The 15,452-nt window shown below is 47.8% G+C and overlaps 1 protein-coding gene across 2 annotated transcripts in view; it reads right to left on the reverse strand.

The window, feature by feature from the left end:
• Positions 1 to 146: 146 nt before the first annotated feature.
• Positions 147 to 15,452, reverse strand: part of LOC144989034 (NLR family CARD domain-containing protein 3-like) — a 242,440-nt gene continuing 227,134 nt past the window's right edge. For both annotated transcript variants that reach the window (XM_078940747.1, XM_078940746.1), the window contains 2 exons: positions 1,398 to 1,571; positions 147 to 1,081 (listed from right to left, as the gene is read on the reverse strand). In XM_078940747.1, coding sequence (XP_078796873.1) covers positions 1,069 to 1,081; positions 1,398 to 1,571 — 187 coding nt within the window. In that variant the 3' untranslated portion in view covers positions 147 to 1,068. The remainder of the gene's footprint in view (positions 1,082 to 1,397; positions 1,572 to 15,452) is intronic.

The following is a 15,452-nucleotide window of genomic DNA, read 5'->3' on the forward strand; positions in this document are numbered from 1 at the left end:
CTCTTTTCCAACCCATTTCTACTGAGAAGGAACCAAACACATGAAGATTAGAACAGCTGGAACAGAATGAGGGGGAAGGCTAAAGATTCAAGTCTGTTTGTGAGTCAAAGATAGAATGAAGACAGAAATCAATAGAAAACACAGAGTTGATTCAAAAGAGCATTTATTAGATCCAAACAGGCTGCAGGAATTTTACAGACAGCTTTCAGTTTGAAGATGCAGTTCTGCAAACAGCCAGCAGGTGTCTCCCTTCTCCCTCCTGCTTCAATGCAGTTAGTTTTATGTTTGCCAAAGAAAACCATAAAATGCAGAAAACAAAACATTCTTATGGAAACAAATTATTGATAAAGAAAACAGGTTGATAATAATAGAATCTTAAAGTTGAGTTTGTAAAAACGTTTCCACAGTAGAGTAAGTCCTGGGATCCACATGAGGACGTCTCCGGAGTTTTCTCTGTTTTTACCCCTCTGTTCTCTACAGACAGTGTTGTCAGTGCAGCAGTAAAGTTCTTTAAACTGCTGACTCGGCATTAGATGTTTCAATCCTCATTTCAAGGTGTATCAAAGTGGAAATGATGAAATAACATTGAAAAATGTGAGCCTAGAGGCTGAATCCTGCATGAACTATTTCAGAGGAAAGAGGTTTCAAACTATAGAAAAAAGAACAATCAAACTATTACAACCATCAGGAGAAAATGTCACAATAATGCACACAAACAGCTTCATGAACAGAGAAACACAGACATCAGCTGACAGGAAGAATGACATCAGTTACTATGGCAACACAAGAGAGAAGAGAAGCGGAAGATTTCCCAACACTCCAAGTTAGAATGAGAAGAGGAAGTGCAGTTCTCCATCAGTCCACCGGGGGAGCTGCAGCACCATAACTGAGAGACAGTGGAGCTGATCTCAGATCAGTTCCTGCTGCAGCTCTGACACTCATCTCCACTTCCTCTGATTCCTCCATCACTCTGCTCTCCACCTCCCAGGAACACCGTCCAGTCACAACATCTCTGCAGACCAGCTGCTGCTGCTGCTCCTCTCTGCTCCTCCAGGAGGACCATCAGACTCACCACCTCCACCTGCAGAGAGAAAGTGTAGAGCCAGAGATGAAGGAGTGTCTCCTGATCCTGGTCTGTCAGTCAGTGATGCAGCACAGCAGCAGAAAGAGCAGCAGGAGCTTCAGTCCTGTTCAGAGCAGCAGCTTCCTGTCATCTTCACCTGTTGGAGCTTCTGCTGCTCTGATTGGCTGACTGTTGTCCTGAAGCCTGTCATCATTCTCCTCAGAGCTTCACTGAGAAGCTGCAGCTTCACAGGAAACTCTGCATCTTTGCTCTCAGACTAACTTTAGGACCAAACATCTGGAAGCAGCTGGACTGACTCCAACCCTCTACTGACCTCAGAGTCTGCAGTTTGGAGTTTGGACTCCGCACCAGATCCTGGAGCTGCTGAACATCTGAATCCTGAAGGTTGTTGATCCTCAGGTCCAGTTCTGTCAGGTGGGACGGGTTGGACTTCAGAGCTGAGACCAGAGCAGCACAGCTGGTCTTTGACAAACTGCAGCTCCTCAACCTGAATCCAGAAGAAAGAGTTGAGTTTAAAGACAAAGTTCCTGTTTTTCATCCTTCACTTCTTCTAAAGAGTTCAGAGCTGAAGAAGATCAGAAAGTTTAGAAAAAGTCCAAAGATGTGAAGCAACAGATCAGCAGATCAGAAGAGTCCAGCAGAAGTAGAGAAGAGCCTTAAAAGAGCATTAAAGCAGATATAGCTCTGCTGCAGGAGACCCATTTATCTTTATCAGCTGATCATCTCCTGTGCTGTTCCCAGTATCCAGTTATGTATTCTGCCAGTTTCAACTCCAAACAAAGAGGGGTTGCAGTTTTGATTAAGAAAAATGTTACATTTACTCATAAGGATACAGTTACTGACCCAGAAGGCAGATTTGTAATCATTAATATATCCATTCAGAATAAGGACTTTTGCATAGCCAGTATCTATGGCCCGAATGTTGACGACTCTTCCTTCTTTCACAGATTCTTCACCTCACTCTCAGTTCACTCTGACTCCACAATCATTATAGGAGGAGACGTCAACCTTGTTTTGGACCCTGAACTTGACAGACTCAGCACAGCAGCAAACCAGCGTACATGGCAATCTGCAAGTATTCTAAAGCAGTACATGAATGATCTGGGTCTCTGCGACGCTTGGCGCTCATGTCATCCAAACACTAAGGGGTTCACCTTTTTTTCTCCAGTTCACCATTCACAATCTCGTTTAGATTATTTATTAGTCAGTAACTCCCTTTTGAAAGAAATTAAAAGTTCCAACATTCATCCAATTATTATCAGTGACCATGCACCAGTTTCTGTTACTATTTCAAGGGAAGTACCCACACCCTCGGGTTCAACCTGGAGGTTTAATACGTCTCTGTTAAAAGACCAGGAATTTATTGAATTCTTTAAAAAAGAGTGGGAAACCTTCTTAGAATTCAACAATACTTCTGAAATATCACCAAGTATTCTTTGGGAAGCAGCAAAAGCAGTCATGAGAGGGAAAATCATCTCTTATTCAACGCATAAAAAACGCAAAGAGAAAGCAGATTTATTAGAATTAGAAAATAAAATCAAAACTCTGGAGACTGCTTATGCTGCTTCTGCCCAGGAACACATACTGGGCGACCTGAAAAATTTAAAGCTGCAGTTTAATGACATCATCAATAAACAAACACAATTCCAGATACAAAGGCTTCGACTGGAAAGATATGAAAACTCAAATAAATCTGGCAAATTTCTAGCTAATCAGCTTAAAATTAATAAAGAAAAATCAACAATCACTTCTATTATGGACCAAACAGGGAATGTCACCCATGACCCGGTAAAAATTAATAATGCGTTTAAAGACTTTTATCAAAACTTATACACTCCACAGATCAATCCATCAGAACAAAGCATCAACTCATTTCTTAACAATATAAACCTGCCCAAGTTAAACGTAGATCAAATCACAAATTTAGACTCTTCGCTCTCGTTGTCTGAGCTTCATGAAGCTCTGTTACTTATGCCTAACAGCAAAGCACCAGGACCCGACGGCTTTCCGGCAGAGTTTTATAAGGAATTCTGGGAACAATTGGCACCAACGTTTTATAAAACGGTAAAATTTATCAATGAAAGCCAATCTCTACCACCTAACATGAACTCTGCCAACATTATCCTTCTTCTAAAACCAGACAAAGACCCCACGAGTCCTTCAAGCTATCGCCCCATTTCTTTAATTAATGCAGATGTAAAAATTATCTGCAAAGCACTAGCACAGAGAATAGAAAAAGTCACTCCTCACATAATTGACTTTGATCAAACTGGATTCATCAAAGGCAGACACTCGGATGACAATGTCCGCAGACTCGTTAACATAATAGACTTTGCCACTATCAAAAACCAGGAAATGACTATACTATCACTGGATGCTGAAAAAGCCTTTGATAGAGTAAATTGGAAGTTCCTCATTGCTGCCCTCCATAAGTTTGGGTTTGGAAAATCATTCATCAATTGGATCAAAATATTATATCACAACCCCAATGCATCAGTTAGAACTAATAAACAGACTTCCAACAGGTTTTTTCTTGGAAGAGGAACTAGACAGGGTTGCCCACTCTCCCCCTCTCTTTTTGCAATATTTATTGAGCCTCTAGCTGCAGCAATAAGACAGAATGAGAGTATTAAAGGAATTAAAACCAAACACAGCCATCATAAAATTAGTCTCTATGCAGATGACATATTACTGTTTTTAAGTAATATACATTCTGTAAATGAAACGGCAACAATCATTAATGAATTCTCTTCTATATCAGACTATTCCATTAATTGGAATAAATCTGTTTTATTACCACTGAACAGTAATGCGGAGCAAGGACTCACAATACCAGTTAAATCAGGCAATATAAAATATCTAGGTATTTATTTTTCCCCCAAAATATCAGAACTGGTGCAGCTAAACTACACCCCATTACTGAAAAACATACAGGACGATCTAACACGCTGGACCAACCTGCCTCTGTCCCTTATGGGCAAGGTAGCCACGGTAAAAATGAAAATCTTACCCAAAGTTAATTATCTCTTCTCAATGATTCCCACACAAGCGCCATTAAAATGGTTCAAAACATTAGACTCCTCCATATCAAGCTTTCTATGGAACAATAAACCTGCAAGAATTAGTCTAAAAACTTTAAAATCTGCAAAAAGATGTGGAGGATTAGAATTACCTAACTTCCACAATTACTTTCTTGCAAATAGATTACAATACATCTTAAAATGGTTAAAAAATAATCCAGAAACCAACTCATGGTTAGACTTGGAACAGGCGTTATGTGGAAAGATCAACCTGTCAGATCTTCCATTTATTAGTCAAATAGTTAAAAGACAGGATTGTTTCAAAAGTTCTAATATAAATGCCACTTTAACAGCCTGGTGGGAATTTCTCAAAATATCAAAATCATCAATTCAACCGTGCAAAATGACACCCATCTGGAACAACCCAGACATCCTCATAAACAAAAAGATTATCCACTTCCCAGCTTGGCAAGCAGGGGGCATAAAACAACTAGAGCACATAATTATTGATAGAAGATTCATAAGTCCCCAGGAACTTCAAGACAAACATGGAATAAATAACTTCTTGGAATATCAGCAACTTAAATAAATTATTACTAAAAAGTTTAAATACAAAGACAACGATTTAAAGCTACCAGATGTAGTTACCACTCTGATCAATTTCACAATGAATAAAACTCTCTCCAAAATATACAAACTTTTATGTAATTTAGATAATAATATTTCACTTCCGACAACAAAATGGGATGCGGATTTGAGCATCAGCACAGATGAAAGCTTTTGGTCAGAACTTTGTCTAAAGACCTTTAAACTGACAAAAAGTCCAAATCTGCAGCTAATCCACTTCAAAACTCTTCACAGAATTTACTACACTGGACAGAGGATGTTCAAGATGGGTCTCAGTAACTCAGACATTTGTCAGCACTGTGACAGTAATCTACCCGACAATTACATGCATGCACTGTGGTTCTGCACGCCTGTCCAGGCTCTCTGGCAGCAGGTATGTGCCGATCCATCAGTCTGGCTTAAGGTTTCAATCACAGCCTCACCGTCACTTTGTGTGCTTGGTGACATCGATGTAGAAGGAGGATTAGGCTCTATCATTTTCATAACTCTTTGCATTGCTAAAAAAACTATTTTAATAAATTGGAAAAGCAAGAAAAATATAAATATAAGTCAACACAGAAATCTGCTGCTTGATCATATCAGCTTGGAAAAAAGGTCAGCCCAAGGTTCAAGTATCTTTGAAAGAACTCAGTCTCTCTGGTCTCCCATAGCTAACTCCATGACTTAGGGGGTGGGGGGGCCTGGTCGTCGCTGCTCCTTGCCCTTCTGCCGTGGGCTGGGGTGGGGGTCGGGGCCTCCGGTGCCTGCCGGGGGGTGGTGGGGGCTCCGTTGGTCGGGGGGTCGGGTCCGGCGCCTGGGTGGGGCGGGCTGGGGCGCTGCGTGGTCCTCTGGGCTTGGGTGTGGGGGTGCGTGGTGGGGGGGTGGGGTGGTGGTCTGGCTTGGCTTGGGGGGGGGGGTCCCTTTGCCTGTGCTGGGGGGGTTGGCGGGGGGCGCTGCTCCGGGGGGGGCCCAGCGGCGCTGGATGGGCTTCCCACCTACACCTGGGGCTGGGATCGGCCCTTCCCTGGCTCTGGGGCGGGACGGGACAACCCTCTTGGGGCCCCCGGTCGCTCTGGGTGTCATCCGCTTTGGCTGCGGGATCTGGGGGTGGGGGTGGGGTGGGGGGTCTTGTCGGCCCTGCCTTGTGGGGGGGCATTCTGGGGGAGGGGGGGGCCACTATTGGTACGGGGCAGGGGGGGTTGATGGGTCGGGGTCTCCGCTGAGGCCATCGGCGGTTTCCCCGGCCGGTCGGCTGCCTCGGTCCCGTCCAGGCCTGACCAGAGCTCTTCTAGGGCCGGCGTTTGGGGGTGGGGGCCTGGGCTTGCTCCGGGGGGGGGGCCAACGCTTTCTGGCTCCTCTCTCTCTGTGTGGGGGGGGGGTGGTGCTGGGCCTGGGGTGTCGGCGCCTCCGGGGGTGGGGCCCCTGGGCTGGGTGGGCCTGGCCCCCTTGCTGGGGGGGGGGGGGGGGGACAGCTGTTTGACCACCGGGGGACAGTCTACCAGCTGTCCCCAACTTACCCCCTTCCTCATATAACCTCATAATAGGGTGATGGGGTGGGGGGCTTAGCCTGCGATGAGCCTTGGGGGGGGGGTTTACTAGGCAGTGGCCCCCCTCCTATGGTTGCCGTATGGAGTGGGCCCCCCCTCTTTCGGTTTTATTTGCTCCTTAGACATGTAGGGCCCTTGGTATGGGGGGTGCTTGGACATCACTGCCAGCAAGCAGCGGATGTCCTCCTAGCACCCTACCCGCCAATTTTAACCACACCTTAGACATTTAGGGTCCCTTGGTGGGGAGGGTGAGGGGACGTCACTGTGAGTAATCAGGAGATGTCCCCTCAGTGCCCTACCCGCCAATTTTAACTGCACCCCCTTTAGCACACACACCCCTCCCCCCTCAATATATACATTCCAACATAAACACACACACATGCACACACACACCATCTCAAACACACATACACGCACACACATTTTGCAAGGAAGGTGGGACCTAGGACCATCTGTCCCCTGCCTCTTCCCTGGTGGGGGGTACGGGCCCCTTTGCAACGGCGGCCGTGTCCCCGGGGTGCCGGCTTCCTGGGCCCGGCGGTGCTCTCTCCGCGCGGCGGGGGGGTTCACATTACATCTGAGCCGGGAGTGTTCGTGTCCCTGGGGGGTGGGTTCTGGTCCTTGCTCCTGAGCGCTGGGCCCCGCCAAATTTCCAACTGTGGCCGAGCCTGGTCGGGCCATATTTACAACACCCCTTGTGGGCCCTCTTTTTTCCCCGGGGTTCCCCCCTCTTGGGCGGGGGCGGCGGGCCCCTGCCTCGCTCCTCCCTGGACCAACCGTGGGCCGGGCGGATGGCTGCCTGGAGTGCAGAGCGGGTCTCCCTTGGGGGGTCCTGGCTCGTACCTGGGGTTGGGGCGGGGGGATGCCCGGAACTCCTGGGTGGTGGTGGGGTGTTCGTCTGGGGCTGTGGGCGTCCTTCTCCGGTGGGGCCCTGCGTTGGGTTCTCCCGGCGCGGCGGGGGGGCTGCTCTCCTGGTTGGGCTGGGGCGGCGCTCTCTCTCCCTCCGTGCTTCCCTGCTCTCTGGCTCTGGGGGCCTTGCGGCGGTCCTGCTGGCCCTGGCCTGGGTGGCGGGCTTGGTCGCCCGGGCGGCTGTTGTTCCCTGCCGGTTCCCGTGTGGCGTTGGGGGGATTCCGGCTGCCGCTGCTGCTGCGGTGGGGGTCTTGGGGTGGGGATGGCTGGGCACTCTCCCTCCTTCTTTCCACGTTCCACCATCCATTTTAGAAGAACATAAACACTCACCTGAGCACTGGTGTTAGCTCACCTTTGCACTAACAGTTTGCATGACTGAATGACTGAAATATTTCACACTAGTTGGTTTTAAGGCATAAGTATGCGTGTGAACACTATCTGTTTTGTGTACATGTCGACAGGTGGACATTTTTTTGCAGCTAGCAGGTGTGTTTATAACATTTGAGTGTGTGTGTGGACAGGCTCCGCCCTTATTGTACTACATTTGAACCTTACCATAATGATTAACAACCAGTAAACTTGTTGCTTTATGCTGCTTCATGGTCTTATCCCCCTTCCCCTCCTATTATCACCCCCTACCCCCCCTCTCTCTATCGTCCCTCTCTCTTCTTCCCCTCTTTCCTTTTCCGTCCGGTCCAACACCAAAGATTTTCAGACATGATTGAAATTAATAAAGTTTGGCCTCAACTACAAAAGGGGTTTATTCAGACATACCTTTGGTTTGTCTGAAGATTAATAACCCCTCTTGTTAAAGTAAAATCTGTCCAACACAAGAGGCCCTCAGCTCTCATCTGTCTGCCCAGCTGTTGGACAGGACAAAAAAAAAAAAAAGTAGAGAAGAGCCGCCACCAGTGTCTGAATGTGTGTGTGAATGTGTGTGTGACTGGGTGAATGGGTCTGTGACTGTAAAGCGCTTTGTCCTTGTAGGAAGAAAGGCACTATATAAGTATACGCCATTTACCAAGAAGAACATTCAGGACAATTCAGGACAACATGCAGCTGCTTCAGGAAAGAAGTCCAGATGTGTGAAAGTCAAACATCAGCCTGTGGCTGCATCCAAACCAACTGATGTTTCTGCAGCAACAGCAGAAAAAGTCCACTTCCTCTTTCTGCTCAGCTCTTCTCCAAGCAGCACTGAATCATGGGAGAATTTCAGCAGCAGGATGCTGGAAAGTCTTCCTCCCAGTTTTCAGGAGATGATCTTCCAGTCCTTCTCTGCTGCAGCCCTTCAAGCAGAGACTTTCAGCTCCAACAGATCAAAGCAGAGAGAAGAAGGAAGTGATGAGGAAGAGTCAGCAGCAAATGTTGGACATTGATCCCTGATCCATGACTTCAGCTCTGAATGAAGAGTCAGAAGCTGCTGGGAGCTTTGATGGATGATGTGATGATGTTTGTGGATGAAAAGGTGAGGATGTTTGTGGAGGATGTGTCTGTCAGAGCAGCATCCAGCTGCAGCAGGACTCTGTCACTGTCTGCTCACAAACATCAGCCGCTGGACTCTCAGCTGCATCTGCTGAAACACAGCAGCAGGACTCAGAGTGCATGTGAGCGTGCACGACTGACTGGTGGCGCGTGCACACGTAGCGGCTCCTCTCTCCCCTACCTTCAGTGTTTTTGTTTGTTTGTTCTGTTTCTTGGCTTTATCTTTTTGGGTCTCAAGGATTTACTGTTTTTAAAAGAATGTACTCATACACCCGTGAGGTCCTGCTCGCCATCGGCGGAACCACTGTTGCGGACCATCTTCTAAGGAATTTACCGGTACTACGTGACTGCGGTCTGCTCCAGACAGAGAGGAGAAGCCACAGGCGCTGCATGAGGAAGCAAAAGAGAGGGAAGCGTGGAGGCATCCGTGCTAGGCTAGCGGCTAGTCCTCACCGGCCAGCTATCCCAACAATCACGCTGGCCAACGTACGATCTCTGGACAATAAACTGGACTATATCCGCCTGCTACGCACATTGTCCAAGACTGCGAGTGAGTGCTGCGTCTTTGTCTTTGTGGAAACGTGGCTAACGGACAACGTCCTGGACTGTGCCATCCAGCTAGCCGGGTTAGCATGCTTCCGGGCCGACAGGATGCTCGTCGAGGGGGGTAAGACCCGCGGTGGAGGACTCTGTGTTTACATCAGCGATGCTTGGTGCCGGAATGTCAGAGTGGTCTACCAACACTGCTCCCTCCTGGCTGAGTTTATGATCATTAAATGCCGGCCATTCTACCTGCCGAGAGAATTTAGCTCCATACTGCTGGTAGCAGCAGTATGAATTACACCAGCACATCAGTGAGCAGCAGACAGCACACCCTGATGCCTTCCTCATCCTGGCCGGGGACTTCAACCATGCAAACCCCAAGAGCGTGTTTCCACAACTCCATGGACATATCAACTTCCCCACAAGAGGTAAAAACATCTTGGACAATGTTTACACCACACACAATGGAGCCTACAAAGCCCCCCCACCTGGGCGCCTCAGACCACACCACTGTCATGCTAATGCCAGCATACAGGCCAAAGGTCAAAGCCATCAGACCAGATAAAAAAGTGGTTCGGGTGTGGCCTGAGGGATCTACTGAGGCTCTACAGGACTGCTTTGCCACCACTGACTGGAGTATATTCAAACAAGCAGGCATCTATAATGACATCACTGATCACCAAGAGTACACAGAGACTGTCACATCCTACATGAGGAGGTGCATGGACGATGTCACAGTCACCAAAACCATCACCCTTCGAGCCAACCAAAAGCCATGGCTGACAGGAGACGTCCACAGACTCTGGAGGGAACAGAACGCTGCCTTCAGAGCTGGGAATGAAGCTGGTCTGAGAACAGCCAGGGCCAACCTGACACGAGGCATCAGGCTGGCCAAGAGGGAGCACTCCAGGAGGATGGCTGCCCGCTTCAGTGACAGTGGTGACACCAGGAACCTGTGGCGGGGCATCCAGACCATCACGGATTACAAGCCCGCCCCACAGGCCTGCGACTACTCAACCCCCTCTGCTAGACCAGCTAAACACCTTCTTTGCCCGCTTCGAGGCAGACAACAGCATCCCGGCACAGAAGACTCCTCTTCCTCCCAGTGACCTGGTGCTGATGCTATTGTCACGCTGATCAGCGGAGGTGGTTGCCTCGCTGTGACCTGGAGTGCGCAGCGCCTCACACATGAGCATGCAGCAGCCTGCGTGCGCTCAGCACGGAGGACAACACATGCGCGCCGTTACCAGCTGAACTGAATGAACGCAATCAGCGCAGAAGCTGGGAACGCTTAAAACGGCGTTTCACCGCGCCGAGTGTAAGAACTGAGCTGGATGACGGCAGTTTCCACGAACTTGGATGCTAAACTCAAACCACTGCGTGAGTGGGACTTGGACTATAAAGGGCTACTGGTAAGCTCAATGCTGGACTTTAATATGCCACATTGTTGAAAGAAAAAATAATTAAATGTTGTAAAATGTCCTACAAATGTTTGTTTTGAAATTATACATATTTGTTAACCTGGAAAAAGATAATTAATCTTAATAATCTACTTAAGTTGAGATAAATTGTATTTAAGTTTCTACAATTTAAACTGAGATGTTGGTTTAATTTTCTTCGTTACAAATTGTTGGTTTAGATTTCATCCTAATTTATTTACCTGGTTTACCTTATGTTTGATTTAAATATACTTAACTGTTTATTTTTTCTGTTTTGATTGTTTAAAGGTTTTTCACCTGCTACTGCCAACTACTACTACTGTTGCTAATAAAAGACTTGGAAAGAGTGAAATCCTTGGTCCAGTCCTGTCCCTTTGCAAGTGTGGGAGCACGCAGTTTACAAATAAACTTGACAGCTATCACGTGACAGCGTGAGGCGCTCACTGGGAAGGATTAAGCCACAGAGAGCCCCAGGACCTGACAACATTCCTGGCTGTGTCCTGAGGAACTGTGCTGATGAGCTGACAGATGTCATCACCGACATCTTCAACCTCTCACTGAGCCAGGCTGTCGTCCCCTCATGCTTCAAAGCCACCACCATCATCCCGGTCCCAAAGAAGTCCTCTCCATCCTGCTACAATGACTACGGCCCGATCGCCCTCACCCCATCCTCATGAAGTGCTTTGAGCGGCTGGTCATGCAGCACATCAAGTCTACCCGACCCCCCCCCCCCCCCCCCCGACCCCTACCAATTTGCATATCGGTCAAACCGTTCGACCGATGATGCCATCTCAACAGCCCTCCACTCAGCCCTCACCCACCTGGAAACAAAAGACTCTCATGTCAGAATGCTGTTCATTGACTTCAGCTCCGCCTTCAATACAGTCATCCCCCAGCAGCTCATCCACAAGCTGGACCAGCTAGGACTCAACACCTCCCTGTGTAACTGGCTGCTGGACTTTCTGACAGGGAGACCACAGGCAGTCCGTGTCGACAACTACACCTCCAGCACCATCACAATGAACACAGGGGTCCCCCAAGGATGTGTGCTGAGCCCCCTTCTCTTCACTCTGCTGACTCACGACTGCACCCCAACATTAAGCTCCAACCTCTTCATCAAGTTTGCGGATGACACAACAGTGGTGGGTCTCAACAACAACAGCGATGAGACCCCCTACAGGAGTGAGGTGAACAGGCTGCTCTGTGGTGCAAAGACAATAATCTCCACCTGAATGTGGAGAAGACAAAGGAGATGGTTGTGGACTTCCGGAGAACTCACACCCAGCACGCCCCACTGATCGTCAATGGTGCTGCTGTGGAAAGGGTAAGCTGCACCAAGTTCCGGGGGGGCACATCTCCGACGACCTGTCTTGGAACCACAACACTGCATCACTGGCCAAGAAAGCCCAACAACGCCTGTACTTCCTCCGCAAACTGAAGAGGGCCAGAGCTCCTCCCCCCATCATGCAGACCTTCTACAGGGGGGCCATCGAGAGCATCCTGACCAGCTGCATCACCGTGTGGTACGGAGCCTGCAACGCGTCCTGCCGGAAGACTCTGCAGCACATTGTGAGAACAGCTGAGAAGATCGTTGGTGTCCCTCTTACTGGCCTCTCGGACATTTACCGCTCCCGCCTCACCCGCAAAGCCATCAGGATTGCAGGGGACCCCTCCCACCCATCCCAGAGACACTTCAACCTGCTGCCATCAGGGAGGAGACTGCAAAGTCTGCAGGCCAGAACCAGTAGACTAAAAGACAGTTTCCTCCACCAGGCAATGAGGACACTCAACTCTCTCCCTCCCCTCCCCCCTCTGGCCCCTCCACTCCATCCTACAAGCTCACATTGAAAACTTTCACAACAGTTTAGAACACCACCTTCACCAAAGACTGCCATCACTGATTCATCCACTACTGTTCTCAGCACTGTTGTCACTTTAAACTGACACTTTAATCACCTCATTGCTCTCTGCACTGTTTAGATTACTGTTATTCTGTCTTTTTATCTATTTTTTAAGTCGTTTATTTATTATTTTAGAAATAGAAATAAAAATATCTTTATTGTCATTGTACATGTACAACGAAATTACAGTGCAATTTTTCCGGTGGAATAAAAAGTCAGTAAGAATAAAAAGCTAAAAACTGCGAAATACGACAATATAAGAAAGATATGTTAAAAAATATACAACAAAATATAAAAAGGAGGTTACACCTTCTCCGGTTATTGCACACTTCCCTAATAAATAAACTTTATTTAGCAGCGTTTAAGGCCACGATGGCTCTCGGATAGAAGCTGTGTTTTAATCTGTTTGTTCTTGTTCTTATTCTCCTGGATCTTCTGCCTGAAGGCAGCAGTTCAAACTGGGAATGTCCGGGGTGTGATGGATCCAGCAGAATGTTCAGAGCCTTTTTTAGGCAGCGGGAACTGTACAGTTCTTCCAGGGATGGGAGAGGGCAGCCAATGATCTTCTGGGCTCTCGTGGTGACTCTCTGGAGAGCTGTCCTAGCCGCAGCTGTGCAACTGGCAAACCAGGCACAGACACAGTATGTTAAAATGCTCTCTATTGAAGGACACTAGCAGTTTCTCCCTCAGTTTGTTTTTCTTTAAAAGCCTGAGAAAATACAGTCTCTGCTGGGCCTTCTTCACCAGAGCAGTGGTGTTGGCGCTCCAGGTCAGGTCCTGCTCAATGGTGACGCCCAGGAGCTTGAAAGCAGCCACCCTCTCCACACAATCCCCACCAATAGACAGTGGCTGAATGTCAGTTTTGTTCCTCCTGTAGTCCACCACCATTTCCTTGGTCTTTGTTGTGTTGAGGATTAGATTGTTTTTTTCACACCAGACACAGAGCCGCTCCACCTCGTCCCGGTAAGCGGACTCATCATTCCCAGAGATGAGCCCCACTACTGTGATGTCGTCTGCAAACTTATATGCTGCTTGCACTGTGGGGTGAGAGGAAAGCAATTTCATCTGTGCTGTATGTCTTTATGGATGCAGCATATTTGACAATAAAGCTGACTTTGACTTTGACCTTTAAAGGAGACTGTTGGAGCAAAGACACAAAGAAGAGCTGATGGCCGCAAGCAGAACTTTGTGGAGCACAAATGTCAGCAGACAGCTTTGAAACAAGCAGCTGCAGGAAGAAAAGAAGAAGTTCTTCTGCAGATCTTTCAAGAGAACAAGCAGCTGCAGGAAGATGCTGCTGCAGAACAGAATCTGGAAATTTTCTGCTCACTGTGGGTCAACACAACTTTGTCATCATATTGATCTGAACACAACTGAAACATGGAGTCTGACCTCAGAGTCTGCAGTCTGCAGATTTGCGGTAATTTGTGGTGTATAAACAAACAGTAAAATAACCAAAAACACCATTCCCATTTCATTACAACAGTTTAAACATTTTACTCCAAATGACCCTCGTCGACATTGGTGACAAACATCCAACACAATAGGCCTCCATCTGATTGGTCAATTGCATAAAGGGATTTATTTGATTCGTTAAAAGCTTTAAGCTGCAGATTGTTTTAACACATTTAAGGTTTACGATTTATTGCGATTTTCGCCGTCTTTGCGCTCTGCGTATTGCAGAGCTGGATATTCAATAACGATACATTTGTGGTATATTGTGCAGGCCTAACACAAAGTGTTTATTTCCTCATTATGCAACAATGTTTTTTTTTTAAACATTTTACTTTATACATTTTTCCAACTAGAAAAGTAAAATACATGAAAAAAGAAGTTATTTAAAGAAAATAAACAGAACGGTGTGGACCGGCAGTGACGTCATTTCCGGGTGAGCTATTCCCAGTACTAGTTGTGTGACTGCTGTCCTCTTGTTTGGCATTAGCCTACTATTGCTTACTCTAAGGGTTATCTGGGTTAATATTCACATCTAGTACCTTTTATTAGCGAATTCACCACTGTTAAACCGCTTGCTGTTCAGTTTCTCATTTTGCTAAATAAACCACTTCTCTTTACCTAAACACCGCTAGCCTTAGCTTAGAACCTAGCATGGCCACCGCTCTTTCTGCCTCTCCTCCTTTCTCCTGCCCCATGTGCCATATGTTTAGTGATGATCCTGCCTCCTTTAGTGAAGATAGCGGTAGGTGTGTTAGGTGTAGTCTTGTGTTAGACTTGGAGGCCAGGCTGGAGCAGTTAGAAGCGTGGTTCCGCACAGTGGAAGCTAAACCGGCTAGCCAGGTCGTTACTCGTAGCGCGGGCCGCGCTACCAGGGCTAATTTAGTTAGCACCCCAGCGCCCTCCCAACAGCCGGGAGACAGTCAGGGGTTTGTACCGGTTGGGAGGAAACATAGTGCTAAACGCAAAAACTTAGAGCACCCGAGACTCCACGTTAGTAATAGGTTCTCCCCCCTCAGCGACACACCCGCTGAACCCTCAACTCTGGTTATAGGCTCTTCTGAAGTTAGAAACATGGAGCTCCCAGCGGCTACAGTCAGGTGTTATCCGGGGGCCAGAGTTGGTGACATCGAGGGGAACCTTAGGATGTTAGCTCAGAGTAAGTCCAGGTTCCGTCGAGTCGTGATTCACGCAGGCGGTAATGATGCCCGACGGAGACAGTCAGAGGTGGTTAAGTTAAACGTAACTTCGGTGTGTAAACTGGCTAAGACGATGTCCGACACTGTAATTTTCTCTGGTCCCCTGCCGAACTTAGTCAGTGATGAAATGTACAGCCGCTTTTCATCATTTAACCGCTGGCTTTCTAGATGGTGCCCAGAAAATGGCGTTGGTTTTGTGGATAACTAGAGCGCGTTTTGGGGGAAGCCCGGTCTCATGCGGAGAGACGGCGTCCATCCCACCCGGGACGG

The sequence above is a fragment of the Oryzias latipes genome, chromosome 2, assembly GCF_053564925.1.
Source record: "Oryzias latipes strain Hd-rR chromosome 2, Olatipes_Hd-rR_3.1".
Taxonomy (NCBI): Eukaryota; Metazoa; Chordata; class Actinopteri; order Beloniformes; family Adrianichthyidae; genus Oryzias; species Oryzias latipes.